At 45.8% G+C, this 27,994-nt stretch overlaps 1 protein-coding gene across 1 annotated transcript; it reads right to left on the reverse strand.

Moving 5' to 3' along the window:
* Positions 1–4,609: 4,609 nt before the first annotated feature.
* On the reverse strand, positions 4,610–27,933 carry NTAQ1 (N-terminal glutamine amidase 1). The gene is made up of 6 exons (XM_011718690.2): positions 27,742–27,933; positions 19,207–19,306; positions 17,196–17,246; positions 10,043–10,191; positions 9,310–9,434; positions 4,610–5,325 (listed from the first exon to the last, which is right to left on the reverse strand). Exons 1-6 carry the CDS (start codon positions 27,822–27,824, stop codon positions 5,216–5,218), a joined length of 618 nt encoding a protein of 205 aa, XP_011716992.1. The 5' UTR covers positions 27,825–27,933; the 3' UTR covers positions 4,610–5,215.
* Between the last annotated feature and the right edge of the window lie 61 nt (positions 27,934–27,994).

Genomic DNA, 27,994 nt, shown 5'->3' on the forward strand with positions numbered 1-27,994 from the left:
AAAACTTTAAAAATTCATCTTGGGCCGGGCGCGGTGGCTCACGCCTGTAATCCCAGCACTTTGGGAGGCCGAGGCGGGCGGATCACAAGGTCAGGAGATCGAGACCACGGTGAAACCCCATCTCTACTAAAAATACAAAAAATTAGCCAGGCGCGGTTGTGGGCGCCTGTAGTCCCAGCTACTCGGGAGGCTGAGGCAGGAGAATGGCGTGAACCCGGGAGGCGGAGCTTGCAGTGAGCCGAGATCGCGCCACTGCACTCCAGCCTGGGCGACAGAGCGAGACTCCGTCTCAAAAAAAAAAAAAAAAAAAATTCATCTTGGAAATTCTTATGAAACAAAAACATTTATTGTAGCATTTTTTTTTTTTTTGTCATACCAAGAAGCAAAAAACAACTTATAAAGGACTGTTAAATTATGGACCATATGTATCGCAGAATACAATGTAGCCTTTAAAAAGAATTTTCTCATTCTTGTTGATTTTCCAATCAATATGTACTGATTAGAAAACATTCAAATATATTAACTTTAAAAAGTAAAATGTATTTTTATTTGTTTAGTGAAAGGAAAAAAAGTAAAATACAGTACAATATGTTTAGGATGCTACCATTTGTCGGGGGGGGGGGAAACAGAATTTAATGTATAATACATACCTCTATGTTTACACAGGCATAGAAAATTCCTGGAAAGGAGGATATAAAATAAACTGAAAAAGAGGTTGTTTCTGGGTGGGAACATCAGGAAATTGGAGGACAAAGCAGGAGGGAAGTTTACTTTTCACCAAATACTCTTCCATACATTTTGAATTGGTACAATGTACATGGTACCATCTATTTTTTAATTAATTAAAAACTAAACCAAGGAAAACACACAAAAAGGTTTGCATTTACTACCATTGCTAACCAATTCCTCTTCTGAAAGACATACTTTTCTTAAAAGCTCCAATTTATTTTTATTTATTTGTTTATTTTTAAGACAGTGTCAAGCTCTGTCACCCAGGCTGGAGTGTAGTGGTATGATCACAGCTCACTGCAGCTGGGAACTTCAATCAGGGAGAGCCAGTTCTACTGAGCTGGGAACCATTTTATATTTTCATATTTGCTTCCCAACTCCTTGGTGTGTCAAGTTTTCAGAGATACCCTGTTTCTCTTGCTTTCATAGTCAACTGACAAATTCTGCTTTAGGCAGGGCGCAGTGGCTCACGCCTGTAATCCCAGCACTTTGGGAGGCCGAGGCAGGCGGATCACGAGGTCAGGAGATAGAGATCATCCTGGCTAACACAGTGAAACCCCGTCTCCACTAAAAAGACAAAAAAAAAAAAAAAAATTAGCTGGGCATGGTGGTGGGTGCCTGTAGTCCCGGCTACTCAGGAGGCTGAGGCAGGAGAATGGCGTGAACCTGGGAGGCGGAGCTTGCAGTTAGCCAAGATCACGCCACTGCACTCCAGCCTGGGCAATAGAGTGAGACTCCGTCTCAAAAAAATTTTTTTTTTGCTTTAGTCAGCCAGGCGCTATGGTCCACACTTGTAATCTTAGCATTCTGGGAGGCCGAAGTGGGTGGATCACTTGAGGTCATGAGTTCCAGACCAGCCTGGCCAACATGGTAAAATCCCCTCTCTACTAAAAATACAAAAATTAGCCAGGTGTGGTGGCACGTGCCTGTAATCCCAGAAACTCAGGAAGCAGAGGCAGGAGAGTTGCTTAAATCTGGGAGGTGGAAGTTGCAGCGAGTCAAGACTGTGCCACTGCACTCTAGTCTGAGCAACAGAGCAGGACTGCATCTCAAACAAAAACAAGCAAACAAACAAAATTCTACTTTAGTCCCCTGCTTTTCTTGAAATTTCCTCTTTCCAAACAGAAAATCCTCTCACACATGTTGAATACTAAGAGAAAGAAACATGACCTCAAAGAAAACTTGTCTTTGTTTGGGTTCAAAAACAAAAAGAAAAAAAGTTTAAACAGAAAAATTAAGCACAGACAGACACAAATAACAGTTCCTAAGCCTGATAAACAATTCTGAAGAAAAATCTTGTAAGAAAACCTATCTTTTGGCCGGGCGCGGTGGCTCAAGCCTGTAATCCCAGCACTTTGGGAGGCCCAGACGGGCGGATCACGAGGTTAGGAGATCAAGACCATCCTGGCTAACACGGTGAAACCCCGTCTCTACTAAAAAATACAAAAAAACTAGCCGGGCGAGGTGGCGGGCGCCTGTAGTCCCAGCTACTCGGGATGCTGAGGCAGGAGAATGGCGTGAACCCGGGAGGCGGAGCTTGCAGTGAGCTGAGATCCGGCCACTGCACTCCAGCCTGGGCAACAGAGCGAGACTCCGCCTCAAAAAAAAAAAAAAAAAAAAAAAAGAAAACCTATCTTTCAGTTAAAAATAACAGAAATACAACTCACACAAGCTGAAGAGAAAAAGGAATCCACTGGCTCAGAGAACCAGGAAGTGCAGGCCGGACACGGTGGCTCACACCTGTAATCTCATCACTTTCGGAGGCCAAGGTGGGTGGATTGCTTGAGTCCCGAAGTTCAAGACCAGCCTGAGCAACATGGCAAAACCTCATCTCTACTAAAAATATAAAAATTAGCCGGGCACTGTGGCACACCTATAGTCCCAGCTATTCAGAAGGCTGAGGTGGGAGGATTGCTTGAGCCTCAGAGGTGGAAGTTGCAGTAAGCAGAGATCACACCAGTGCTCTCCAGCCTTGGTGACAGAGCAAGACATTCTCAAAAACAAAAAAGGGGGCTTGGTTGCAAGCACAGATCAATCTGAAACAGAGCAGGCAAGTCCCAAAGTAGGGCTGAGCCCATAAGACTTCTCGGCTTTGCCTAGGAAAGAATTCAAGGGCAAGCTGAAGGTGAAAGAAAACAGCTTAGGCCAGGCGCAGTGGCTCACGCCTGTTATTCCAGCACTTTGGGAGGACGAGGCGGGTGGATCATGAGGTAAGGAGATCGAGACCATCCTGGCTAACACGGTGAAACCCCATCTCTACTAAATATACAAAAAATTAGCCGGACATTGTGGCGGGCATCTGTAGTCCCAGCTACTTGGGAGGCTGAGGCAGAAGAATGGTGTGAACCTGGGAGGCGGAGCTTGCAGTGAGCTGAGATTGCGCCACTGCACTCCAGCCTGGGCGACACAGCGAGACTCCATCTCAGACAAAAAAAAAAAAAAAGAAAACAGCTTTATTGAAGCTGTAGTGTTAAACTCTGTGACCGCTCCTGCAGAGCAGCTTTACCCTGTAGGCAGAGAGGAGCAGCTCAGGGCGGTTTGGCAGTCACATTTATACCCACTTTTAATAACATGCAAATTTGGCCAGGTGCGGTGGCTCATGCCTATAATCCCAGCACTTTGGGAGGCCGAGGCAGGCAGATCACCTGAGGTCAGGAGTTTGATACCAGCCTAGCTAGCATGGCAAAATCCCATCTCTATTAAAAATACAAAAATTAGGTGGGCATGGTGGTACATGCCTGTAATTCCAGCTACTTGGGAGGCTGAGGCATGAGAATCGCTTGAACCTGGGAGACAGAGGTTGCAGTGAGCCGAGATCATGCCATTGCACTCCAGCCTGGGCGATAGAGTGAGACTTTGTCTCAGAATAAATAAGTAAATAAAAATAATATGCAAATTAAAGGGCAGTTTATGCAGAAATTTCTAGGGAAGGGGCCCAGGCGTGGTGGCTCATGCCTGTAATCCCAGTACTTCGGGAGGCGAAGGCAGGCAGATCACCTGAGGTCAGGAGTTCAAGACCAGCCTGGCCAACATGGTGAAACCCCGTCTCTACTAAAATACAAAAATTAGCTGGGCATGGTGGTGCACACCTGTAATCCCAGCTGCTCAGGAGGCTGAGGCACGAGAATCACTTGAAACTGGGAGGCGGAGGTTACAGTGAGCCAAGATCGTGCCACTGCACTCCAGCCTGGGTGACAGAGCAAGACTCTGTCTCTAAATAAATAAATAAATGGTTACAGTTGTACCCTCCATAGCATAAGGCAGAGGAATCGCATTAAATCTCAGTTTCTCTTTTTTCTTTTTTCCTGAGATGGAGTCTTGCTCTGTCACCCAGGCTGGAGTGCAGTAACATGATCTCAGCTCACTGCAACTTCCACCTCCCAGGTTCAAGCAATTCTGCCTCAGTCTCCCAAGTAGCTGGGATTATAGGCGCCCACCACCACACCCAGCTAAGTTTTGTATTTTTAGTACAGCCAAGGTTTCACCATGTTGGCCAAGCTGGTCTCAAACTCCTAACCTCATGATCCGCCTGCCTCGGTCTCCCAAAGTACTGAGATTACACGCATGAGCCACCATGCCCAGCTGACAGTTTCTAAATAAGTAGAAAGCTCATCTAAGCACAAAAGGTCAGATATCCTTGCTATAAGAAGTTGTTCATTTTTAAAGCAGAATCATGAAAACATGAGAGCTGATACTATATGTCAGTGTAATGCCAAATATCTTTCATTTGGAATGATACGATTAAAGCCACATGATCAAGATGTCTTCCAGAAGGCACATGTAATAAATATATTTTAAAGCCCTGGTTCTCATCTACAATTGAGGCATATTTAGGTATTTCAGATCATCAAGGGTGACACAAAAATCTTCAAAACAAAACAAATGTTAAATCAATTTTATTTAAAGCCATAAATAAATAAACCAAGTAACACTCAAATCTGAGAGGGCTGCAAACTTTTTAACAATACCATAGTCCAAAAAGACTAATACTTATTGCTGATTCAGCTCACAATATTACCCCTTTCCAAACAACAGCACATTGAAATGTTCAAGAAAACATTTTATGGGCACCTTTTACGGGCATTTGAGATTCACAGAGCAATGGGCCATGGCCCTGCCCTCAAGGAGCTTACAGTGTAGCTGGAAAGACACAAAACATCCAGAACAGACATGAGGGGCTGGCTCTACCTCCACACCTCTATCTGAACAAAAACGATTACTGGCTTAAGTCCTCGTGTTTTAACAAATGAGCCACAGGAATATCTTAGCAAGTACACACTATATCAAGTTTCAATTTGACATGTCAAAACAAAAGTTTTTATGTTGTTCATTTATATTTGTATTCACTCAGATTTCCACTCAATCAAATTAAAAGAGAAAGACATAATTCCAAGCCAACTGTACCATAATGTTTGCTGTCCTCGATGAAGGGATAGCTTGTTCATGTCCTAGAATTTCTCCACAGTTCCACATCTTGAGGCCAAGTTTAACCGTTTTTACTGCCAAACCGATGTGTAAATTCGGATAGTGTGTAGACAGCGCCCCATCCTACCTCGGGATCCATACTGATGAAATCGTTCAGGTTCATTTTGGAATCTAAAAAAAAATATGAAAAAAAAATGTCCACTGAAAACACAATTTTGGTTTAACAGCAATAAAACAACGCAGAAGACCAAAAGTAGGTAAAATTAGTCAAATGGATAAGGGCTCAATGTCACCTCTGTGGTTTTCTTGCCTGGAATGTATAACTTCAATCCAATCATGACAAAACAAACACACCCAAACTGAGGGAAACAGAATGTCAGTGAAGAGGGGACGACACAGAGAGTCAGAGCTCCAGAGATCAGCAGAGGGGACCCCCTGGGTCTTTGGCTAAGTACTGATCTTCTCTTCTATGGAACGAAACTGCATGAGGCCAGGGAAAGCAGCACCAGGAAGGAGTGGGTCTAATAATCCCCAGAACTTCCACAGGGCTAGAAATAATTCATGTCACCACCAGCCAGAGTGGAGAGAACTCTTAAGATGCGGCATTCAGTGGCATCCTCAAAAGGGTCATGTCAGAGTAGGGGGGCTAAATTAGCCCTCGATGAAAGGCTGCTCTGAGCCGAGCACGGTGGCTCACACCTGTAATCCCAGCACTTTGGGAGGCCGAGGTGGGCAGATCACTTGAGGTCAGAAGTTAGAGAACAGCCTGGTCAACATGGTGAAACCCCATTCTCTACTAAAAATACAAAAATTAGCTGGGTATGGTGGCGCGCCTCTCTAATCCCAGCTACTTGGGAGGCTGAGACAGAATTGCTTGTACCTGGGAGGTGGAGGGTGTAATGAGCCAAGATCATGCCACTTCACTCCAGCCTGGGCAACAAAGCAAGGCTTTGTCTCAAAAAAAAAAAAAAAAAGAAAGAAAGCCTACTGTGAACCTTTACTCCAAAAGATTAAAAGCAGCCAGGCTTGGTGGCTCACACTTATAATCTCAGCACTATGGGAAGATGAGAAAGGTGGATCACTTGAGGTCACGAGTTCAAGACCAGCCTGGCCAACGTGGTGAAATCCCATCTCTACTAACAGTACAAAATTTAGCCAGGTGTAGTAGTGGGTGCCTATAATCTGAGCTACTTGGGAGGCTGAGGCAGGAGAATTGCTTGAACCCAGGAGGGAGAGGTTGTAGTGAGCCAAGATCGCGCCACTGCACTCCAGCCTGGGCAACAGAGCGAGACTCTGTCTCAAAAAAAAAAAAAGGAGTTAATCCTGGCCAGCGTGGTGGCTCATGCCTGTAATCTCAGTATTTTGGGAGGCCAAGCTAGGAGCAATATACTGAGACCCTATCTTGATTAAAAAAAAAAAATAAAAAAGAGTCCATTCCATAACTAAATCCAACATACCTAATAATGCATGTATCTAAAACATGCATTAATTTAATGTCGGTTTTCTTTTTTTTTTTTGAGACAGAGTCTCCCTCTGTCACCCAGGCTAGAGTGCAGTGGTGCCATCTCGGCTCATTGCAACCTCCACCTCCCAGATTCAAGCGATTATCCTGCCTCAGCCTCCTGCGTAGCTGGAATTACAGGTGTGCACCACCACGCCTGGCTAATTTTTAGTTAGTTAATATGGGCTGGACACAGTGGCTCACCCCTATAATCCCAGCACTTTGGGAGGCCAAGGCGGAAGGATCACCTGAGGCCAGGAGTTCAAGACCAGCCTGGCTCACATGGCAAAACCTCATGTCTACTAAAAACATAAAAACTAGCCAGATGAGGCTGGGTGGGGTGGCTCATGCCTGTAATCCCAACAGTTTGGGAGGCCGAGGCGGACGGATCACAAGGTCAGGAGATGGAGACCATCCTGGCTAACATGGTGAAACCACGTCTCTACTAAAAATGCAACCAAAAAAAAAATTAGCTGGGCGTGGTGGCGGGCGCCTATAGTCCCAGCTACTCAGGAGCCTGAGGCAGGAGAATGGCATGAACCCGGGAGGTGGAGCTTGCAGTGAGCAGAGATCACACCACTGCACTCTGTTGCCTGGGCGACAGAGTGAGACTCCGGCTCAAAAAAAAAAATAAATAAATAAATAAATAAAACTAGCCAGGTGTGATGGTGCATGCCTGTAATCCCAGCTAATCCGGAGGCTGAGGCATGAAAATTGCTTGAACTCAGGAGGTGGAGGTTGCAGTGAGCTGGGATCATGCCACTGCACTCCAGCCTGGGTGACAGAGTCAAGGGAGGGAGGCAGGGAGGGAGGCAGGGAGGGAGGGAGGGAGGAAGGAAGGAAGAAAATTGGGCTGGCAGTGCTCACCTCAGCAGCCCATATAGTAATTGGGCTGGCAAAAGCCCAGCAAAAAATAGCATCCAATGAGTAGTAGTCATCAAAACCAAAGGAATCGCCCCAGTCGGACCAGGGCTGACAAGGGGTTCACTAAATGCCTGCTATGCACTAGGCTCTGTCTTAGGTGCTCACATCTCGAGGGGAAACAGGTAGCTGCTAAAGGCACACTGTGCCCAGACAGGCCCTGTAGAGCAGGTTGCCAGAGATGCTAAGGTAGACCCCTCAAGCCCTCTCCTTACCAGGAGCTTCCCCAGTTCTCACACTGAGGCCAGGAAGCAGCTCTGTACACCAATAAGCAATTCCAATATAAATTTTTTTAATTATGAGAGCTTTTCATAGGGAGCCTCAAACATCAGAGTTTGAACCCTCTCTTAGTTCCCTCAAATATGCCAAATGTATTTTTTAGTTTCTTCCTTGTTAAAGTATTTTTTTCTTTTTCTTTTCTTTTTTTTAGACGGAATCTCACTCTTGTCACTCAGGCTGGAGTGCAGCGGTACAATCTTGGTTCACTGCAACCTCCGCCTCCTGGTTCAAGTGATTCTCCTGTCTCAGTCTCCCAAGGAGCTGGGACTACAGGCACAAACCACCACGCCCAGCTAATTTTTGTATTTTTAGTGGAGACGGGGTTTCACCACATTGGTCAGGCTGGTCTCGAACTCCTGACCTCAGGTGATCCACCCACCTCAGCCTCCCAAAGTGCTGGGATTACAGGCATGAGCCACCACGCTCAGACCCTTGTTGAAGTACTAACACTACTGCCCTACTTTTCTGACATGCTGCAGAGCTCACAGAGCACTTTTACACAGACTGTATTTTCTAGGTGTTGGGATGATCTCACCCCTAAGTGGGACTGTTGAGAATTACTTACAGACATAAATAATGCTTCAAACTCATATGAATGCCAAACAATAGTAATAGGGTGAAGGAACCTTTATCTTCTTAAATGTCAGGAAATTATCAACTGGACTGATACCTAAAAGCACATAAATGAGACAAATGGTACAATAAAACCTGCTAGCGCTCACCTCCCTCTAATGCAGATTTTATTATATAGCCAAAGTGACATTTCACACATCATAAGGATGCAATGGGGATTTCTTTCACCATAGCACAAAACCCTACCATGGCAAGGCGCTACTAGTCCCGCTGTTACATGACACAAGCATGCAAGTCTCCTGATGTTCAGTGTCCCCGCAGTAGCTACATCCAATAATCCAGCAGTTTGCAGGTGCTATGCTTCTGATCCTTAACACCCTTTGTCTCCCACAAGTTCTCATGCCTTCCAGTCCTATTCCCTGTGCCTTGATTTCTGAATCTAACACGCACACAGAAGTAGTATTTCCTATGACCTCCTTATTTATGGAGTTTTTTTTCTTTTCTTCTTTTTTTTTTTGAGACGGAGACTCACTCTGTCGCCCAGGCTGGAGTGCAGTGGCCCAATCTCAGCTTACTGCAAGCTCCGCCTCCCGGGTTCACACTATTCTCCTGCCTCAGCCTCCCGAGTAGCTGGGACTACAGGCGCCCACCACCTCGCCCGGCTAATTTTTGTATTTTCAGTAAAGACAGGGTTTCACCATGTTAGCCAGGATGGTCTCGATCTCCTAACCTCGTATCCGCCTGCCTCGGCCTCCCAAAGTGCTGAGATTCATGCATGGAGTTTTATTCAAAGAATGACCTGACTTTTGTCCTCTGTTAAAGAAAAATGCTGATGTGTACATGATCAATCAGAATCCCTTTGAGAAGGCATCCTGGCTCACCTCCAGTCTCAATGCAGGGATACGGCGGCGGAGGCTCTCTCCAATTCCCACTCGAGTCTTTCATGTGAGATCGGTCAGAAGCAAAGTTCTTCAAATATGAATCTGCACGGATCACTCTAAATTTCCTGCAGACAAATCAATATACACTCACATTAGGGAGGTGTCATGTTTGAAATTCCAACCAAATTTTTATATGGACTCATTTCCTATGACATGTACAAAACTACTCATGCATTTCTGTATGGTTAGTAACACAGGCAACTTTACTATCTATTAGAGAAGCATAGGAAATGATCAACTAAAACCCGAAACAGAAAGACAAAGGCACAAAAACATGTCTGGTTGCCTTGATGTACTCAGTTTGTGTATCAAGGGCAACGGGCATGATTTTCTGATGCTGCCTTCACAGCCCTCTCAATGGTGACACCAGGTATCCCCACAAACCCCCAAACAAAAAGAGTATAAGAAAAATCCCCAACCTGCTTGAAATTAAATGTGTGGGATCTCAACACACAAAATTTTAAAAAAATGCCAACCTTTTATATGATAGATAACTTTTAAAGTTTTAAAACTTTTTCAATCTCCTGTGTTGCAAATACATCATTCTTAAACATCAACTCAATGGTGATGCCAGACGAGATCTTTACAAAACAACTGTCAAAAAAAAGAACCTCTGGGGAATCGTCAAAGTCTTACTTCAGAAAATAAGTAAATCCATGCTGAATGTCCTCACCTCCTAAACTGTGGGTGAATGTCATCATCAGACTTAAAGGCATCTTCTACATAAGTGTCAAAGGGGCAGGGAAATGGCAAGACAGTATCGAGATCATAAATGAAGCTCTGTCCTCCACTTGAAACATGAAGCAAAACAACATGGTAATCCTAGAAGTAAAAGTTGCTAAAGTTAACCAAGTTACTTCATAATGATGAAATCCCAGTATTCAGGCACACACATTATCACTAAAAAGGATATAAGACTGCTACAGCCCTCCTTATAATAGCAAAATAAAATAAAGCAAACACAACACCCTGAAAACAGTAAATGTCCACAGATAGGGAAATGGTTAAAAAAATAATGGAAATGTTCATAGTCATTAAATGCACATCCTCTGAACATCCTCTGAACCTGCAATTTTACCTCTAGGAAACTTTTTTGTTTGAGATGGAGTCTTACTCTATCACCCAGGCTGGAGTGCAATGGCATGATCTCAGCTCACTGCAACCTCCACCTGCCGGGTTCAAGCAATTCTCCAGCCTCAGCCTCCTGAGTAACTGGGATTATAAGTGAGCACCACCATACTCAGATAATTTTTTGTATTTTTAGTAGAGACGGGGTTTCATCATGCTGGCCAGGCTGGTCTTGAAACCCTGACCTCAGGTGATCCACCTGCCTCAGCCTCCAAAAGTGCTGGGATTACAGGCATGAGCCACTGCACCCAGCTCCACCTATTTTTTTTTTTACTGAGACAGAGTCTTGCTCTATCACCCAGGCTGGAGTGCAGTGGCATGATCTCAGCTCACTGCAACCACCACCTCCTGGGTTCAAGCGATTCTCCTGCCTCAGCCACCTGAGTAGCTGGGACTACAGATGCCCGCCACCACGCCCATCTAATTTTTGTATTTTTAGTAGAGATGGTGATTCACCACGTTGGCCAGGCTGGTCTCCAACTTCTGGCCTCAAGTGATCCCCCCCCTCAGCCTCCCAAAGTGCTGGAATTACAGGTGTGAGCCACTGTGCCGGCCCCACCTGCTATTTGTTAAAAGCTACCTGCATATAAAGACACATGTGCGCATTCAGAAGTACATTTGCATGCATGTGAATGCAGAGGAAAACGTCTGCAAGGATGTCCTCCAAACTAATAACAAAGCAGGCTTCTGGGGGTCAGCCTGGAGAGGAGGAGGATTTTAATTTCTAGTTTGGAACCACTTTTGCAATTAAAAGAAAAGAAAAACTATTTTTTAAAAAAAGAAGTTAGCCAAGCCTTCATCTGTAGCCACTAAAGGAGAAAGAAAAAGACAGCTTTTCCCACACAGCTCTGTCACGGCGTGGATGTTAATTCTCACCCTCACTCTCAGACTCAAGGTACTGCCCAACGCCGGCGATGAGCTGAAAGGGATTTCAGGGAGGTGATCAAGGGACATGAGCAATGTGGTGCTCTGAGTTCTTCCAAAGAAAAATGCTCTCATAGAGAACAGCACTGTGAAATCAACGCAACCTAGCAACATTAGTAATACCATCTTATATTTCCACAGTATTTCAGAGTTTAAAAGGCACTTTCTTTCTCAAATATCATTCTATTTGAGCCTTGTATAAATCCTATGAGGTAGGAACAATACTTAAGACTAGGGATGTTGTGCCTTTAAAAGCCTGAGTGCTGCCTTTGGCTCTAAGTCTATCTTAGCAAAACAGAAAGAGATTAAAAAATGAATGCCTATTCTCTGGACTTCCCCAGATGTATCCTACCCTCCATGCCCCCAAACAGTCCACCATTGCCTCCCACTGGGCCTGCTCATGTCATTCCCCTCCATCTGCAGCAACCTTCTCTACCTCTTCCCACCACACAAGCTCCAGCTAAAGGTTTTCTTCCCATGAATCAATGTTTTATCTTCTCCCACCCCCTGCCAGAATCGCTGCCTCACTCAAATTCTGTTTCTCTCTTAACACCTTCTAATTCATATTACAGGTGTGTTTTGTTGTTGTTGTTTTGAGACAGAGTCTCTCTCTGTCACCCAGGCTGGAGTACAGTGGCACGATCCCAGCTCACTGCAACCTCCGCCTCCGGGGTTCGAGCGATTTTCCCACTTCAGCCTCCCAAGTAGCTGGGATTATAGGCACGTCACCAAGCCCACCTAATTTTTGTATTTTTAGTAGAGATGGGGTTTCACCATGTTGACCAGGCTGGTCTCAAACTCCTGGCCTCAAGTGATCTGCCTGTCTCTGCCTCCAAAAGTGCTGGGATTATGGGTGTGAGCCACTGTGCCCATATCAGTTTTTTTGAACCGCACCCTCTCTATTCTATGTGAAAGACTATGCTGCTGAACTGCAGATGCAAAGATGAAAAAAGTAAGTTCTCACCCTCAAGAAGTTCCCAGAGAAGTGAGTGGGAACCAGGTAAACTGCTGCAGGACATTGTAGAGAATAGAGAACATCAGAGGTGGAGAGCAACGCAGGCAGGAGCAGGTAAGCGCCTGGTTCCAATCTCAGCCCCTCCCCTTGGCAGCCTCAGTCTCCTCTTTTATAAAATGGAGATAACCAGAGTGACTAACTCAAGGGTGTCCAATCTTTTGGCTTCCCTGGGCCACATTGGAAGAACTGTCTTGGGCCACATATAAAATACGCTAATGATAGCTGATAAGCTAAAAAAAAAAAAAAAAAAAAAAAAATCACAAAAAAATTTCATACTGTTTTAAGAAAGTTTACACATTTGTGTTGGGCTGCATTTAAAGCTGTCTTGGGCCACACGCAGCCTCCAGGCTGCAGGTTAGACAAGCTTGGTCTACCTCACAGTGCTCCTAGAAGCCTTAGTGTGTAAATGGTCAACCCTTTTAAAAGACAACCAAAGGCTGAGCATGGTGGCTCACGCCTATAATCCCAGCACTTTGGGAGGCCAAGGCAGGTGGATCACATGAGGTCAGGAGTTCGAGACCAGCCTGGCCAACATGGTGAAACCCCGTCTCTACTAAAAATACAAAAATGAGCCGGGCGTGGTGGTGTGCACCTGTAGCCCCAGCTACTCGGGAGGCTGAGGCACAAGAATCGCTTGAACCCAGGAGACGGAGGTTGCACTGAGCTGAGATCATACCACTGCACTCCACCCTGGGCAACAGAGCAAGACTCTGTCTCAAAAACAAATAAATAAATAAAAATACAAAATTAAAGCCAACCAAGAAAGGAAGAAGACAGGAGCCCAATGGCCAAGGAGAGTTTCACAGAGGAAAGGACCCCATTGTGGAATCTTGCCTGATGGGGACAGCTTTCCAGAAAGAACGTACAACTTGTGAAAAGGCATAAACAGTGACTATTTACAACTTTCTGGTAAGCTCAGGTCCACATTCCTATACACTAGGCAGCTGAGGGACTGCAAAGGAAAAGCAGTGGCCCAAAATTGCCTTCACGGCACAGATGAGGAGCCAAGGAATGCAGGCTTGAGCAGCAGCCTCACTCTCTGAGTTGGTTCAGTGTCTGCCCAGCGGCCAGGAAAAGACTGACTGTGCTAGAAGCAGGGATGTCACCTACAGATGCCACCATCTGCTCCATGTCATCTGGTCTAAGACAGAAGCACCATAGGCATATTTTCTTTTAACTTTTTGTTTTGAAATTGTTATAGGAGGACGGGCGCAGTGGCTCATGCCTGTGATCCCAGCACTTTGGGAGGCCGAGGTGGGCAGATCACTTGAGGTCAGGAGTTCGAGACCAGCCTGGCCAACATGGCGAAACTCCATCTCTACTAAAAATAAAAAAGTTGCCGGGCGCGGTGGCTCAAGCCTGTAATCCCAGCACTTTGGGAGGCCCAGACGGGCGGATCACGAGGTCAGGAGATCGAGACCATCCTGGCTAACACGGTGAAACCCCGTCTCTACTAAAAAATACAAAAAACTAGCTGGGCGCGGTGGCGGGCGCCTGTAGTCCCAACTACTCGGGAGGCTGAGGCAGGAGAATGGCGTGAACCTGGGAGGCGGAGCTTGCAGTGAGCTGAGATCCGGCCACTGCACTCCAGCCTGGGCGGCAGAGCGAGACTCCGTCTCAAAAAAAAATAAAAATAAAAATAAAAATAAAAAAGTTAGCCAGGTATGGTGGCACATGCCTGTAATTCCAGTGACTCGGGAGGCTGAGGCAGGGGAATTGCTTAAATCTTGGGGGGCAGAGGTTGCAGTGAGCCGAGATCACACCACTGCACTCCAGCCTGGGTGACAGAGACTCCACCTCAAAAAAATAAATACATAAATAAAATTTTAAAAAAGAAAGTAATTATAGGAACGATTTTTTTTGAGATGAAGTCTCACTGTATCACCCAGGATGGAGTGCAGTGGTGCAATCTCAGCCCACTGTAACCTCTGCCTCCCAGGTTCAAGCAATTCTCCTGCCTCGGGCACCCAAGTAGCTGGCACTACAAGCACCCGCCACCACACGTGGCTGATTTTTGTATTTTTAATAGAGACGGGGTTTCACCATGTTGATCAGGCTGGTCTCAAACTTCTGACCTCAGTTATCTGCCTGTCTCTGCCTCCCAAAGTGCTGGGATTATAGGTGTAAGCCACCACGCCTGACCTGAAATTATTATAGGAATGATTTTAAATGGCTAAGGTGGTAGATATATTTGTGATGTCATAGACTTTTATCCATTTAGCATAGGAAGGGACTTTGGCAATATTTAGTCTGGGTACACATTAGAATTATCCAGAGACTGTGTTAACAATGTAGTTTTCTGATTTAGTAAATCTAGAAAGGGGTTCACGATTTAGTGTTCTTGAACTGTACTCACTACTACTCACTGGTGTCTCTACTCACTCAGCGAGGCCTACCCATGCCCTACAACAGGACAACAGTGAAACAAAGAAAAACCTGCCAGAGGGTGTGGGGAGACTTCTCGCAACAGGATTCCCTACCTTGAGCTGCTATGAGATGTGTAAGGCGGACATGGCTACAGGTCCTTCCCCTCCAAGTTTCCCTAGGATGGGGAGTGAGACCACCACTCAAAATCAGCTAAGCTGTTCAGCAACAAGGATGACTTCTCGTGCACACAGACCGTCTGTAACAGGGGTTTGGTACCACTGCTAATAGTAACTGCCAACACTTCCTGAGTACCAGTAGCAGACACCAGGAAGATGCTTCCTGTGCATTATCTCATTTAAGCCTCACGACCCCACTGACCAGGGGCAGACATTGAAGAGAGAGGGTAAATAACCTATCCGGATCCCACAGTTGACCAATGAGAGGCCTTGGACTTAAACCCAGTATGCCTGACTCCAGAGCCCATGCTCCTAACCCCAGAGCTGAGGGGCTTGGGCTTTCATGCAAGAGCAGCTTTCACGAAAGATCACCTGCTGGCACCGGAACTGAGAACGTCAGCTCTGTGAGGCCAGGGGTTTTCACCTGTTTTTAGCCCGGCATATAAAACACACTCAATATATACATGTTAAATAAATGAGTGAAGCCAATCAAATGATACATAATTTTAAATAAATACCCAGAAACTAGGAGTTCGTTACATTTCATCAGTGTTGTTTTACTTTCACTTTGTTTTCATGTTTATTAGCATAAAAACTCCATTTTTTTTTCTTTTCTTAGAGATGGAGTTTCATTCTTTTTGCCCAGGCTAGAGAGCAATGGCACGACGTTGGCTCACTGCAACCTCTGACTCCCAGGTTCAAGCGATTCTCCTGCCTCAGCCTCCCGAGTAGCTGGGATTACAGGTACACGCCATCACACCCAGCTAATTTTTGTATTTTTAGTAGAGACGGGGTTTTACCATGTTAACCAGGCTGGTCTCGAACTCCTGACCTCAGGTGATCCACCCACCTCGGCCTCCCAAAGTTCTGGGATTATAGGCATGAGCCACCATGCCCAACCCTGGCCTCCATTCTTTAGGGGAACGGGTTAAGGTGACATGTAGATGTGTACTAAAAAGGACGCAGGTCTGAGACCCAGTTCTGCCACTGACCATGAGACTCTGAGCTACTCACTTTGCTCTTCTGTGTTTATTTCTTCCCTGAAAAATAAAGGGGTGGGAGTAGATCTGTATTTTTCAAATGCCAGTCATGTTCACCTGGGAGTTCATCAAGAACACGAACTCCTGAACTCCTCTCTAGATTTACTAAATCAGAAAACTACATTATTTATTTATTTATTGAGACAGGGTCTCTCTCAGTCACCCAAGCTGGAGTGCAGTGGCGCAATCTCAGCTCACTGCAGCCTCCACCTCCTGGGTTCAAGCAATTCTCCTGCCTCAACCTGCCAAGTAGCTGGGACTACAGGTGCGTGCCACCACGCTCAGCTAATCCTTGTATTTTTTTTTTTTTTTTTTGAGACGGAGTCTCGCTCTGTCGCCCAGGCTGGAGTGCAGTGGCGCGATCTCGGCTCACTGCAAGCTCCGCCTCCCGGGTTCACGCCATTCTCCTGCCTCAGCCTCCCGAGTAGCTGGGACTACAGGCGCCCACAACCGCGCCCGGCTAATTTTTTGTATTTTTAGTAGAGACGGGGTTTCACCGTGGTCTCGATCTCCTGACCTTGTGATCCGCCCGCCTCGGCCTCCCAAAGTGCTGGGATTACAGGCGTGAGCCACCGCGCCCGGCTTTGTATTTTTTTTAGTAGAGACGGAGCTTTGCCATGTTGGCCAGACTGGTCTCGAACTCCTGGCCTCAAGTGATCCACCTGCCTCAGCCTCTCAAAGTGCTGGGATTACAGGGTGTGAACCACTGCGCCCAGCCTAATATTTGTATTTTTATTAGAGATGGGGTTTCGCCATGTTGGCCAGGCTGGTCTTGAACTCCTGGCCTCAAGTCTGCCTTGGCCTCCCAAACTGCTGAGATTACAGGCATGAGCCACCGCGCCCAGCCAAAAACTACATTTTTAACAGTCTCCAGATAATTCTAATGTGTAGCCAAAGTTACTTCCTGTGCTAAATGGTAAGAGTCTAGGAGATCACAAATATATCCACCATTTAAAATCATTCCTATAACAATTTCAAAACAAAAAGTTAAAAGAATATATGCCTATAGTGTTTCTACCTTAGACCAAATAACATCTATTCTCAAAAGGTCAATTTATTAATAATTATCACAGCCTTTATCTACTGCTTAGGTCACTTATGCTTTACCAAAACATACAGAACACTAAGGGGTTACAAGTCACAATGCATCAATACTCTCTGTATTAACTGTCTTACCCAGATCACAGGTCCATCTCCAGGTCTCGCCTGTTGTTTCCAGATAGGTATCTACAAAACACAATGCATTTCATAAGCCATGCCTTCAGTTAAACCACTACTAAATTATTTTCCCTTTTTTTTTTTTTTTGAGACGGGATTTTTTTTTTTTCTTTTTTCTGGAGACAGAGTCTTGCTCTGTCGCCCAGGCTGGAGTACAGTGGCACAATCTGGGCTCACTGCAACCTTTGCCTCCTGGGTTCAAGCGATTCTCCTGCCTCAGTTTCCCAAATAACTGGGATTACAGGTGTGTACCACCACAGCCAGCTAATTTTTTATATTTTTTTTGATAGACACAGGGTTTCACCACGTTGGCCAGGCTGGTCTCGAACTCCTGATCTCAAGTGATCTGCCCGCCTCGGCCTCCCAAAGTGCTGGGATTACAGGCGCGAGCCACCGCGCCCGGCCAAGACGGGATCTTGCGCTGCTGCCCCGGCTGGAGTGCAATGGCTACTCACAGATGCCATCATAGTACACTGCAGCCTTGAACTCTTGGCTTCAAGTGATCTGCCCACCTCAGCCGCCTCACAAGTAGCTGGGACTACAGGCACATGTCACTGTACCTGGCTACTACTAAATTCTTTAAAGCAATACATACATGAGAAATAAAATATTTTTAAGCATGCAAAAATCAAGGTGAAGGAATGAGTGAAGAGGAAGAAATCTAAATCCTTCTAAGTATCCCCAAGAATGAAAGCTCTCAAGAGCACAAGTTATTGTATGATGGTCTTCGGAGAGTGAAAAGGGATCTGAACTAGGAATCAGAAGTCCTTGCAGGTATCAAGTCTTGCTTTCCCATTTAATTATTCATAGGGCCACCCTAAGTCTTAATTTTCTCATCTATAAAATGAAGCAAGTTGTCCAAACCTTGCCTGCCTTCACAGGGCTTCCATTGGGATCAAATGAGATGATGCCTGCAAACGTGTTTTACAAAATACGAAGGGCTTCCTTTTTCTAATTCCTCATATAAGTTGACTGTAGTTCTATTTAAACTCCAGAGACAAATCCTTATTTTAAAACTGAGAGTATGCATATCTAAGCAATTTTTAAAAAGTCTACATCTTCCATCTTGAATTTAAAAAAAGAAAAAAAAAATGGCCAGGCACAGTGGCTCACGCCTGTAATCCCAGCACTTTGGGAGGCCAAGGCAGGCAGGTCACCTGAGGTCAGGAGTCGGAGACCAGACTGGCCAACGTGGAGAAAGCCTGTCTCTACTGAAAATACAAAATTAGCCGGGCATGGTGGTGGGCACCTGTAGTCCCAGCTACTCGGGAGCCTGAGGCACAAGAATCCCTTGAACCTGGTAGACAGAGGTTGCAGTGAGCCGAGATCGTGCCATTGTGCTGTAGCCTGGGCGATAGAGCGAGACTCCGTATCAAAAAAGAAAATAAAAGACAAACAACAACAACAACAAAAAAACCAGGTCTACATTAATGCCTAAAGAAAAGGGACTTAATCCGTGTAGACCATCACAAATTTCCTTACCTAAAATAAGGGACTAAGCTGGGCATGGTGGCTCACGTCTGTACTCCCAGCACTTTGTGGGAACAAGGCGGAAGGATCACTTGAGGCCAGGAGTTCGAGAACAGCCTGGCCAACATAGCAAAACCCCAGCTCTACTAAAAAATACAAAAATTAGCCTGGCGTGGTGGCACATGCCTGTAAGTCCCAGCTACTCGGGAAGCTGAGGAAGGAGATGAACCCGGGAGGTGGAGGTTGCAGTAAGCCAAGAATTGCACCATTGCACTCCAGCCTGGGCAACAGAAGGGACTCAACTCATCTAACTCAATCATGCCTTGTAAGGAAAAAAATCTCATTCAAAAGAAAACTTTTAAATGTTGCTGTATTTTATAAAGCACACTTCAGAAGAGTACTACACCCATGCTATATTTTGCTTCTTTTTTTAAATTTAATTTAGCTTCTAATGTCATGTTAAATCTCGTTTTCTTCCTGCACTCACTCACCAACTTACCATCTTCCTCTCATTAGATATGAAGACAGCATAACATTCTTGCAAAGGATACTGGTCATGGTTTTTGATGTATTCACAGAGCTTCCAAATATTTTCTTCACTGAAATAAAATAATTGTTTAATCAAGATTAGAGAACATCTATGTGTCTTTTAAATTTGAACAAAATACTGATGATGGCATCAAAAAGTTGGAAAAGACCTTAAACACCATGCCATCCAACAACTAACGTTTGAATCTCCTCTAAAACATCCCAACAAGCTGGTATTCAACCTATACTGTGTGTAAACCCCTCTCCACATAGAGGTGATTACCTTCCCCAGCAGTGCTTGTACATGGAGGCATTTTATAACTGATAAAATGTCAATATTCTACGAGTTTTGGGCCCAGCAACTTGAGATACAGCTGAAATTCTAACTCAGTCACTTACAAGGTAAGAACCTTTGACGGAGGACGGGCAGGGTGGCTCGGGCCGGTAATCCCAGCACTTTGGGAGACCAAGGCGGGCGGATCACGAGGTCAGGAGTTCAAGACCAGCCTGGCCAAGAGACCAGCCTGACCAATATGGTGAAACCCCGTCTCTACTAAAAATACTAAAATTAGCCAGGTGTGGTGGTGGGTGCCTATAATCCCAGCTACTTGGGAGGCTGAGGCAGAAGAATTGCTTGAACCTGGGAGGCAGAAGTTGCAGTGAGCCAAGATTGCCTCAGCCTCCTGAGTAACTGGGATTATAGGTGCATGCTCCTATGCCTGGCTAATTTTGTGTTTTTATTTTTATGCGTTTTTTTTAGATGAAGTCTCACTGTGTCACCCAGGCTGGAGTGCAGTGGTGCGATCTCAGCTCACTGCAACCTCTGCCTCCCGGGCTCAAGCGATTCTCATGCCTCAACCTCCCAAGTAGCTGGGATTACAGGCTTGTGCCACCATGCCTAGCTAATTTTTGTATTTCTAATAAAGACAGGGGTTCATCATGTTGGCCAGGCTGGTCTTGAACTCCCGACCTCAGGTGACCAGAGGTCTTAAACTCCTGACCTCAGGTGATCTGCCTGCCTCGGCCTCCCAAAGTGCCTGGATTACAGGCGTGAACCATCTTGCCTGGCCCCTTTGTATTAACTCTAAGCCCACCCTTACAGGGGAATGAACAAAGAGAAACTACAACCTATACCTCTTCCCATATCCCTCCAAATTAATGACTCCCTCTTCTTTTCTGCATGCATCTTTTATGGCCTTCTATGATGCCTGCCATTTATGGATTTGTATGTCTCTGCTCATGGTCTATAAGCTCTAATTTATCATCATATCCTCCAAGCACTTAGCACAGTATTTTGTACATTATAGGCTCTTGAAGATATTTGCGGTAAACTCCCCAAAAACTTCTATAAGCTAGACAGATAAGTGTCTTCTTCAAACCTGGCCTTAGAACATTTAGAATAAGGAAATTTTATCTACTATATATATGCCATATGTGATGCTGAAACAGTCAGTAATTTTTTTTTTTTTTTAAAGGTTGTCTCGCTCTGTCACCCAGGCTGGAGTGCAGTGACACAATCTCGGCTCACTATAACCTCCACCTCCTGGGTTCAAGTGATTCTCCTGCCTCAGCCTCCCAAGCAGCTGGGATTACAGGCGTCCACCACCACGCCTGGCTAATTTTTGTATTTTTAATAGAGACAGCGTTTCACCATGTTGGCCAGACTGGTCTCAAACTCCTGACCTCAGGTGATCCACACGCCTCAGCCTCCCAAAGTGCTGGGATTACGGGGGTGAGCCACCATGCCCGGCCCAATCAGTAAATTTTTATTAATCTATAGTACATATCATATGAAGTAGTCAGTATCAGTAGCAATCTCCCTCTCTCCAACTTTTCTTTTTTTTTTTTTTAACCACAACCATCACTTTTCCCTTGTGGTTTCCTATTTATTTTAGAGAAAAAGAAAACCATGGGAGAAAAATATGTCCAACTGCCATATTTTAAGCCTAGTCTTATGGAGCATTGAGACAGGTAAGGCAAAGATTGATGAACTGAAAGAGTGTCTACTTCCATAAGATGGTGACCATCCTCAGGGCTGTTTATGCCTTGCTTCATTTTTAGGTAGCATGGCATGGATGAAATTAGGCTTTGGGCCGGGAGTGAGGGCTCACACCTGTAATCCCAGCATTTTGGGAGGCCGAGGCAGGTGGATCACCTGAGGTCGAGAGTTCAAGACCAGCCACGGCCAACATGTGATGGCCAACATGTGAAACCCCATCTCTACTACAAATACAAAATTTAGCCAGAAGTGGTGGCGTGCATCTGTAGTCCCAGCTACTTGGGAGGCTGAGGCAGGAGAATCGTTTGAACCCAGGAGATGGAGGTTGCAGTGAGCCGAGATTGTGTCACTGCACCGCACTCCAGCCTGGGCGACAGAGCAAGTCTCCATCCGCCACCCCACCCCCAACCCCCAATTAAAAAAAAAAAAAAGAAACTAGGCTTTGACAGACTGAGCCACATTCTGTGAACACTAGAAGGCTATAGTAACCAAAACAGCATGGTACTGGTACAAAAACAGACACATAGACCAATGGAACCGGTTAGAGAACCCAGAAATAAAGCTGCATATTGACATTTCCAGCCATCTGATCTTCAACAAAGTCCAATAACAAGCAATGGGGAAAGGATTTCCTATTTAATAAGTGATGCTGGGATAGCTGGCTAACCATATGCAGAAGATCAAAACTTGACCCCTTCCTTTCACCATATACAAAACTCAACTCAAGATGGACTAAAGACTCAAATGTAATACCTACAACTATAAAACCCTAGAAGAAAACCTAGGAAATACAACTCCAGACATAGGCCCTGACAAAGATTTTATGATGAAGACTCCAAAAGCAATTGCAACAAAAACAAAAATTGACAAGTGAGACCTAATTAAACTAAAGAGCTCTGCACAGGAAAAAAAAAAACCTATCAATGGAGTAAACAGACAACCTACAGCCAGGCGCTATGAGGCTTGCGCTTGTAATCCCAGCACCTTGGGAAGCCCAGGCAGGAAGACCACTTGAGCCCAAGAGTTCAAGATGAGCCTGGGCAACACAGCGAGACCCTGTCTCTACAAAAAGGAAAAAAAATGGTGGCACACATCTCTAGTTTCAGTTACTTGGGAGGCTGACATGAGAGGATTACTTGAGCCTGGGAGGTCAAGTCTGCAATGAGCTGTAATTGTGCCACTGCGCTCCAGCCTGGGTGACAGAGTGAGACCCTGTCTCAAAAAAACAAAAACAAAAAACAGACTACCTACCGAATGCAAGAAAATATTTGCAAACTATGCTCTGATAAAGTCTAATATCCAGAATCTATAAGGAACTTAAATAAATCCCATTAAAAAATAGGCCAAGGACATGAACAGAAACTTCTCAAAAGCAGACAGACAGGCACAGTGGCTCACGCCTATAATCTCAGTACTTCGGGAGGCCAAGGCGTGCGGATCACTTGAGGTCAAGAGTTCAAGACCAGCCTGGCCAACATGGTGAAATACCATCTCTATTAAAAATACAAAACTTAGCTGGGCATGGTGGTGCACGCCTGTAATCCCAGCTACTCTGGAGGCTCAGCCGGGAGAATCATTTGAACCCGGGAGGCAGAGGCTGCAGTGAGCCGAGATTGAGCCACCGCACCCCAGCCTGGGCAACAGAGTGAGACTCCATCTCAAAAAAAAAAAAAAAAGGAAAAAGAGACATGCACACAGCCAACAAGTATATGAAGAAATGCTCAACAGCACTAGTCATTAGAGAAATGCAAATCAAAACCACAATGAAATACCATCTCACCCCAGTCAGAATGGCTATTATTAAAGTCAGGCCAGGTACAGTAGCTCACATCTGTAATCCCAACAGTTCGGGAGGCCAAGGCAGGAAGATTGCTTGAGCCCAAGAGTTCAAGACCAGCCTGGGCAACATGGCACAACCCCACTCTACAAAAAACATAAAAATTAGCTGGGCATGGTGGTGCACACCTGTAGCCCCAGTCACTCGGGAGACTGAAGTGGGAGGATTGACACCAGGTCAAGGTTGCAGTGGGCCATGATGGCACCTCTGCACTCCAGCCTGGGAGGCAGAGTGAGATTCTGTGTCAAAAAAAAAAAATGAATAAATAGGCCGGGCACGGTAGCTCACGCCTGTAATCCCAGCACTTTGGGAAGGCGAGCAGGCAGACCACGAGGTCAAGAGACCGAGATCATCTTGGCCAATGTGGTGAAATCCCGTCTCTACTAAAAATACAAAAATTCGCTGGGTGTGGTGGTGTGGGCCTGTAGTCCCAGGTACTCAGGAGGCTGAGGCAGAACTGCTTGAACCCCGGAGGCGGAGGTTGCAGTGAGCTGAGATTGCACCACTGCACTCTAGCCTGACTACAGAGTGAGAATCTGTCTCAAAAAAAAAAAAAAAAGAATAAATAAAAATAAACAAAAATAATTTAAGAAGTCAAAAAAGCGGTGTGCACACCTGTACTCCCAGCTACTCAGGAGGCTGAGGTGAGAGGATCACTTAAGCCCAGGAAGGTGAAGCTGCAGTGAGCCATGATCATGCCACTGCACTGCAAGCCTAGGTGACAAAGTGAGATCCTGTCTTTAAAAAAAAAAAAAAAGGCAAAAAATAACAGATGCTGGCAAGGTGGTGGAGGAAAGGAGATGCTTATACACTCCTGGTGGGAATGTAAATTAGTTCAGCCACTGTGGAAAGCAGTTTGGAAATTTAGCAAAGAACTCGAAACAGAATAACCATGTGACCTAGCAATCCCACTACTGGGTATATACCCAAAGGAATATAAATCCTTCTACCATAAAGACACATGCACATATATGTTCATCACAGCACTATTCATGATAGCAAAGATATAAAATTAACCTAAGTACCTATCAATAGTGAACTGGATCAAGAAAATGTGGTATATATCATCCACCGTGGAATACTACACAGCAATGACAAAGAACCAAAACCATGTCATTTGCAGCAACATGGATGGAGCTGGAGACCAATATCCCAAGTGAATTAACGCAGGAACAGAAAAGCAAACACCGAATGTTCTTGCTTATAAGTGGGAGCTAAACCTTGAGTACACATGGACACAAAGAAGGAAACAGTAGACATGGGGCCTACCTGAGGGTACAGGGTGACAGGAGGGTAAGGATCAAAAACTATCTAACTGGTAGTATGCTCACTATCTGGGTGACAAAATAATTTGTACACCAAACCCCCAAGACATACACTTCACCCATGTAACAAACCTGCACATGTAACCCCAAATCTAAAATAAAAGTTGGAAGGGGAAAAAAAAGATTTTTATTACATCAAAACTCAAACAAAATATGTGATTGGATAATATCTGAAATGTTCTTTAGACTCTAAACAAAAGCATAAATGAGTCAAAAAAAAAAAAAGAGCTGTGGATCATTACATCAAAACTCAAACAAAATGTGATTAGATAGTATCTGAAATGTTCCTTAGACTCTAAACAAAAGCATAAATGACTCAAAAAGAAAAAAGAAAAAAGAGCTGTGGATCATTACATCAAAATCCAAACAAAATATGTGATTGGATAATATCTGAAATGTTCTTTAGACTCTAAACAAAGCATAAGTGACTCAAAAAAGGGAGGGAGGGAGGAAGGAAGGGCGGGTGGGCGGGCGGGGCTGTGGATTTGCCCCAAGCTGTCAGCTGATCATCTTGGTAGCAGAAAGGTTGGGATGTTGCAGGGGTTCCCAGAGATGAGCTGAGGTCACAGATGCATGCAGATGGCGGGGATCCCTGGCACAAAGCAGGCACTCCACAATTGTTTGAAAAACACAAAACAAGTCAGAATCAGAAATGCTCTGCCGACGACACAGTCCCAAACAAATACCAACTGCCACTATTATCATTAAGCAGGGTCTTGAAGCATAAGTAACATCTGGAAGCTAACATGACAGAAGCTAACAGAAGTAGACAGGAGGCACTCATTTCAAGTTTAAAAACCTGCAGGATGGCCAGGCATGGTGACTCATGCCTGTAATCCCAGAACTTTGGGAGGCCGAGGCGGGTGGATCACCTGAGGTCAGGAGTTTGAGACCAGCCCGGCCACTGTGGTGAAACCTCATCTCTACTAAAAATACAAAAATGAGCCGGGCATGGTGGTGGGTGCCTGTAGTCCCAGCTACTCGGGAGGCTGAGGCAGGAGAATGGCTTGAGCCTGGGAGGCAGAGGTTGCAGTGAGCCGAGATGGCACCACTGCACTCCAGCCTGGGTGATAGACTGAGACTCCGTCTCAAAAATAAAAAAACCCCACAAAGCTGCAGGAGCCAAAGTAGTGCAGTGCCCCCACCTGACATGTTCAGACAGGGTAGAGCACTGTTTCTCAGCAAAAGGCGATTTTGCCCCCCAAGCCCTACAGGACACTTAGCAATGTCTGGAGACATTTTTGGTTGTCACAACTAGAGCTAGGGTGCTAACAGCATCTAGTGGGTAGAGGCCAGGGATGCTGCTACATGTCCTGCAATACACAGGACAGCCCCCATAGCAAAGAATTATCATGCTCAAAATGTCACTCGAACCTAGGCGGAGAAATCCTGCGGTAGAGTGGTCAACTCTTACCATTCTTCTACAAGACTGCTCTAACTCTGATACTCCAATTGTACCAGTCTCCTCACTGTTTCTATCATACAGCACAATTCCTTCTCAGAGCCTTTGTACCTGCTGTTCTCCCTGCTTAAATGACCATCCTCCAATAGATGCAAAGCTCTCACCCTCTTTTTTCAGATCTCTGTTCAAATATCACCTTATCAACAATGTCTTCTCAAAATATCCTAATAGAAAATAAGCCACCATCCTTTATCTTATTTTTCTCACAGCACTTAACACCACCCAAACATGGTTTACTTGTTTTTGTCTGCCTTTTTTTTTGAGATGGAATCTCGCTCTGTTTCCCAGGCTGGAGTGCAGTGGCATCGGCTCACAGGAATCTCCTCCTCCCGGGTTCAAGCGATTCTCCTGCCTCAGCTTCCCGAGTAGCTGGGATTACAGGCGTGTGCCACCACACCTGGCTAATTTTTGTATTTTTAGTAGAGGCAGCCTTTCTGCATGTTGGCCAGCCTGGTCTCAAACTCCTGGCCTCAAGTGATCCGCCCACCTCAGCCTCCCAAAGTGCTGGAATTACAGGCGTGAGCCATCGCACCGGACCTTATCTGCTTTTCTCTCATCAAAATACAAGAACCAAGGGATCCATGAGTGAATCTGTCGATCTTGTTCACTGCTCTATCTCCAGTGCCCAGAAGTGGGCCACATACTCCAAGTGCCTAATACACATTTATTGAATGAATGAATAAAACAATGGACATTAGGGAGGAGAACTAACGGGATTTAGAAGAGGCAGGACAGAAAAAGAGTGCAGCAGTTAAGATGCATGAACTTCAAAATCACGAAGATGTTCCAGTTTCAGCACCACCACTTGCTAGATGTGTGATTTGGGGGCACACAACAGCCTCTCTGTGGCTCACTCTTTTTATTAGTAAAATGAGGATAACGATAGTAAAAGAAGCTACTCATGGACATCGATGTAAGCACCTGCCACTGAGCCTGACATGCAATCAGGGCCGAACAAATGCTCGGTGGCATTGATTTAGTGACAAGCAGAAGGGGGAAGGGTAGTTTTAGATAGCACTGAGGGTTCCTGTGCAAGGACTAGAAGCTGGGGGAGAAACCATTACTCAGGAAAGAGTAGGCATGGGAATGAAAAAGGACCAAGGCAGGGGCGGTGCTTCAGCTGCAGAGGTGGCCTAGGACAGGGGTGCAGAGCATGGACTCCGGGGCCAGACTCTGCCTGTAAATCCCCACTCCTTCATTCACAAGCGATGTGGCCCTGCGCAAATTACTTGCAGCCCTCTGTGCTTCAGTGCTCTCATCTTTAAACTGGGGATAACAATACCTACCTCTTAGGGTTATTGTGATACTCAGTGATTTAGTTTACCTAAACCACCCAGAACAACGCGTGGCATATAGCAAGTGCTGTGTGAATGTAACCATTATTATAATGACAACATGGTTAAGATGATGGTTTCTGGTGCCAGAGAGCACGAACTGGATTCCTGGCTGCTATTAGCTGGGTGACCTTGGGAAGTTATCCCAAACTCTCTGTGCTTCCATTCTCTTCCAAAATTAAAATGACCTTCGCCTCAGTCTGAAACCCCACATGCTTCAGCAGAGTAACTTCCAAAGGTTTTCAGAGCTCCACCCTTCCTAGCCCCGAAGCAGAGATCTGCTGAGCAAATCCAACCGACAAGCGCCAGGCACAGGTAATGCACTATCGACCCTAGGATTCCGGACGAATTCCCAACCCCATCCAACAGCCCACGCTCTACTCAAGAGACAAGAGCTGCCATTCCCGCTCCCTACTCCCGCAGAACTGTAGAACCCGCCGGTAGAGGCCGGGAGCGCCCCCGAGCAGGGGCCGGGAAGAGGCGGGGCCTGGTTGCAACTCGCGGCCCGGGAGCCTGGGAGACCCAGAGGCTGCGCCCGCGCCCCCTCACCAGTAGCAGCTGCTGTAGACACAGGCGTCCCGCGGGGGACTGGCCGGCTGGTAGTGGACGGCAGTGGGGCCATTACCCTCCATGGCCAGCTAGCTCGGCCAGCGCCGACGCCGGAGGAAGACCGACTGGACCACACGTAGGAAAGGGCGGGCCTGTAGCGGCCCGCGCGGGCTCTCAGGGCGGGGTGGGAGGAGCCCGGGGCGGCCGGGACAGTTTCCGGGCGGTGGGGCCAGGAGCGCGGTGGGCGGGGCTA

The sequence above is a fragment of the Macaca nemestrina genome, chromosome 8 (assembly GCF_043159975.1).
Source record: "Macaca nemestrina isolate mMacNem1 chromosome 8, mMacNem.hap1, whole genome shotgun sequence".
Taxonomy (NCBI): Eukaryota; Metazoa; Chordata; class Mammalia; order Primates; family Cercopithecidae; genus Macaca; species Macaca nemestrina.

Excerpts from the sequence above, each read along its gene's own strand:
- NTAQ1 (XM_011718690.2), bottom strand. The coding sequence starts at position 27,824 with ATGGAGGGTAATGGCCCCACTGCCGTCCACTACCAGCCGGCCAGTCCC. Across the intron at positions 19,307-27,741 it reads GTCTACAGCAGCTGCTACTG|TGAAGAAAATATTTGGAAGC; the intron begins GTGAGGGGGCGC and ends ATTTTATTTCAG. Across the intron at positions 10,192-17,195 it reads GAGATGGACCTGTGATCTGG|GATTACCATGTTGTTTTGCT; the intron begins GTAAGACAGTTA and ends TTTTACTTCTAG.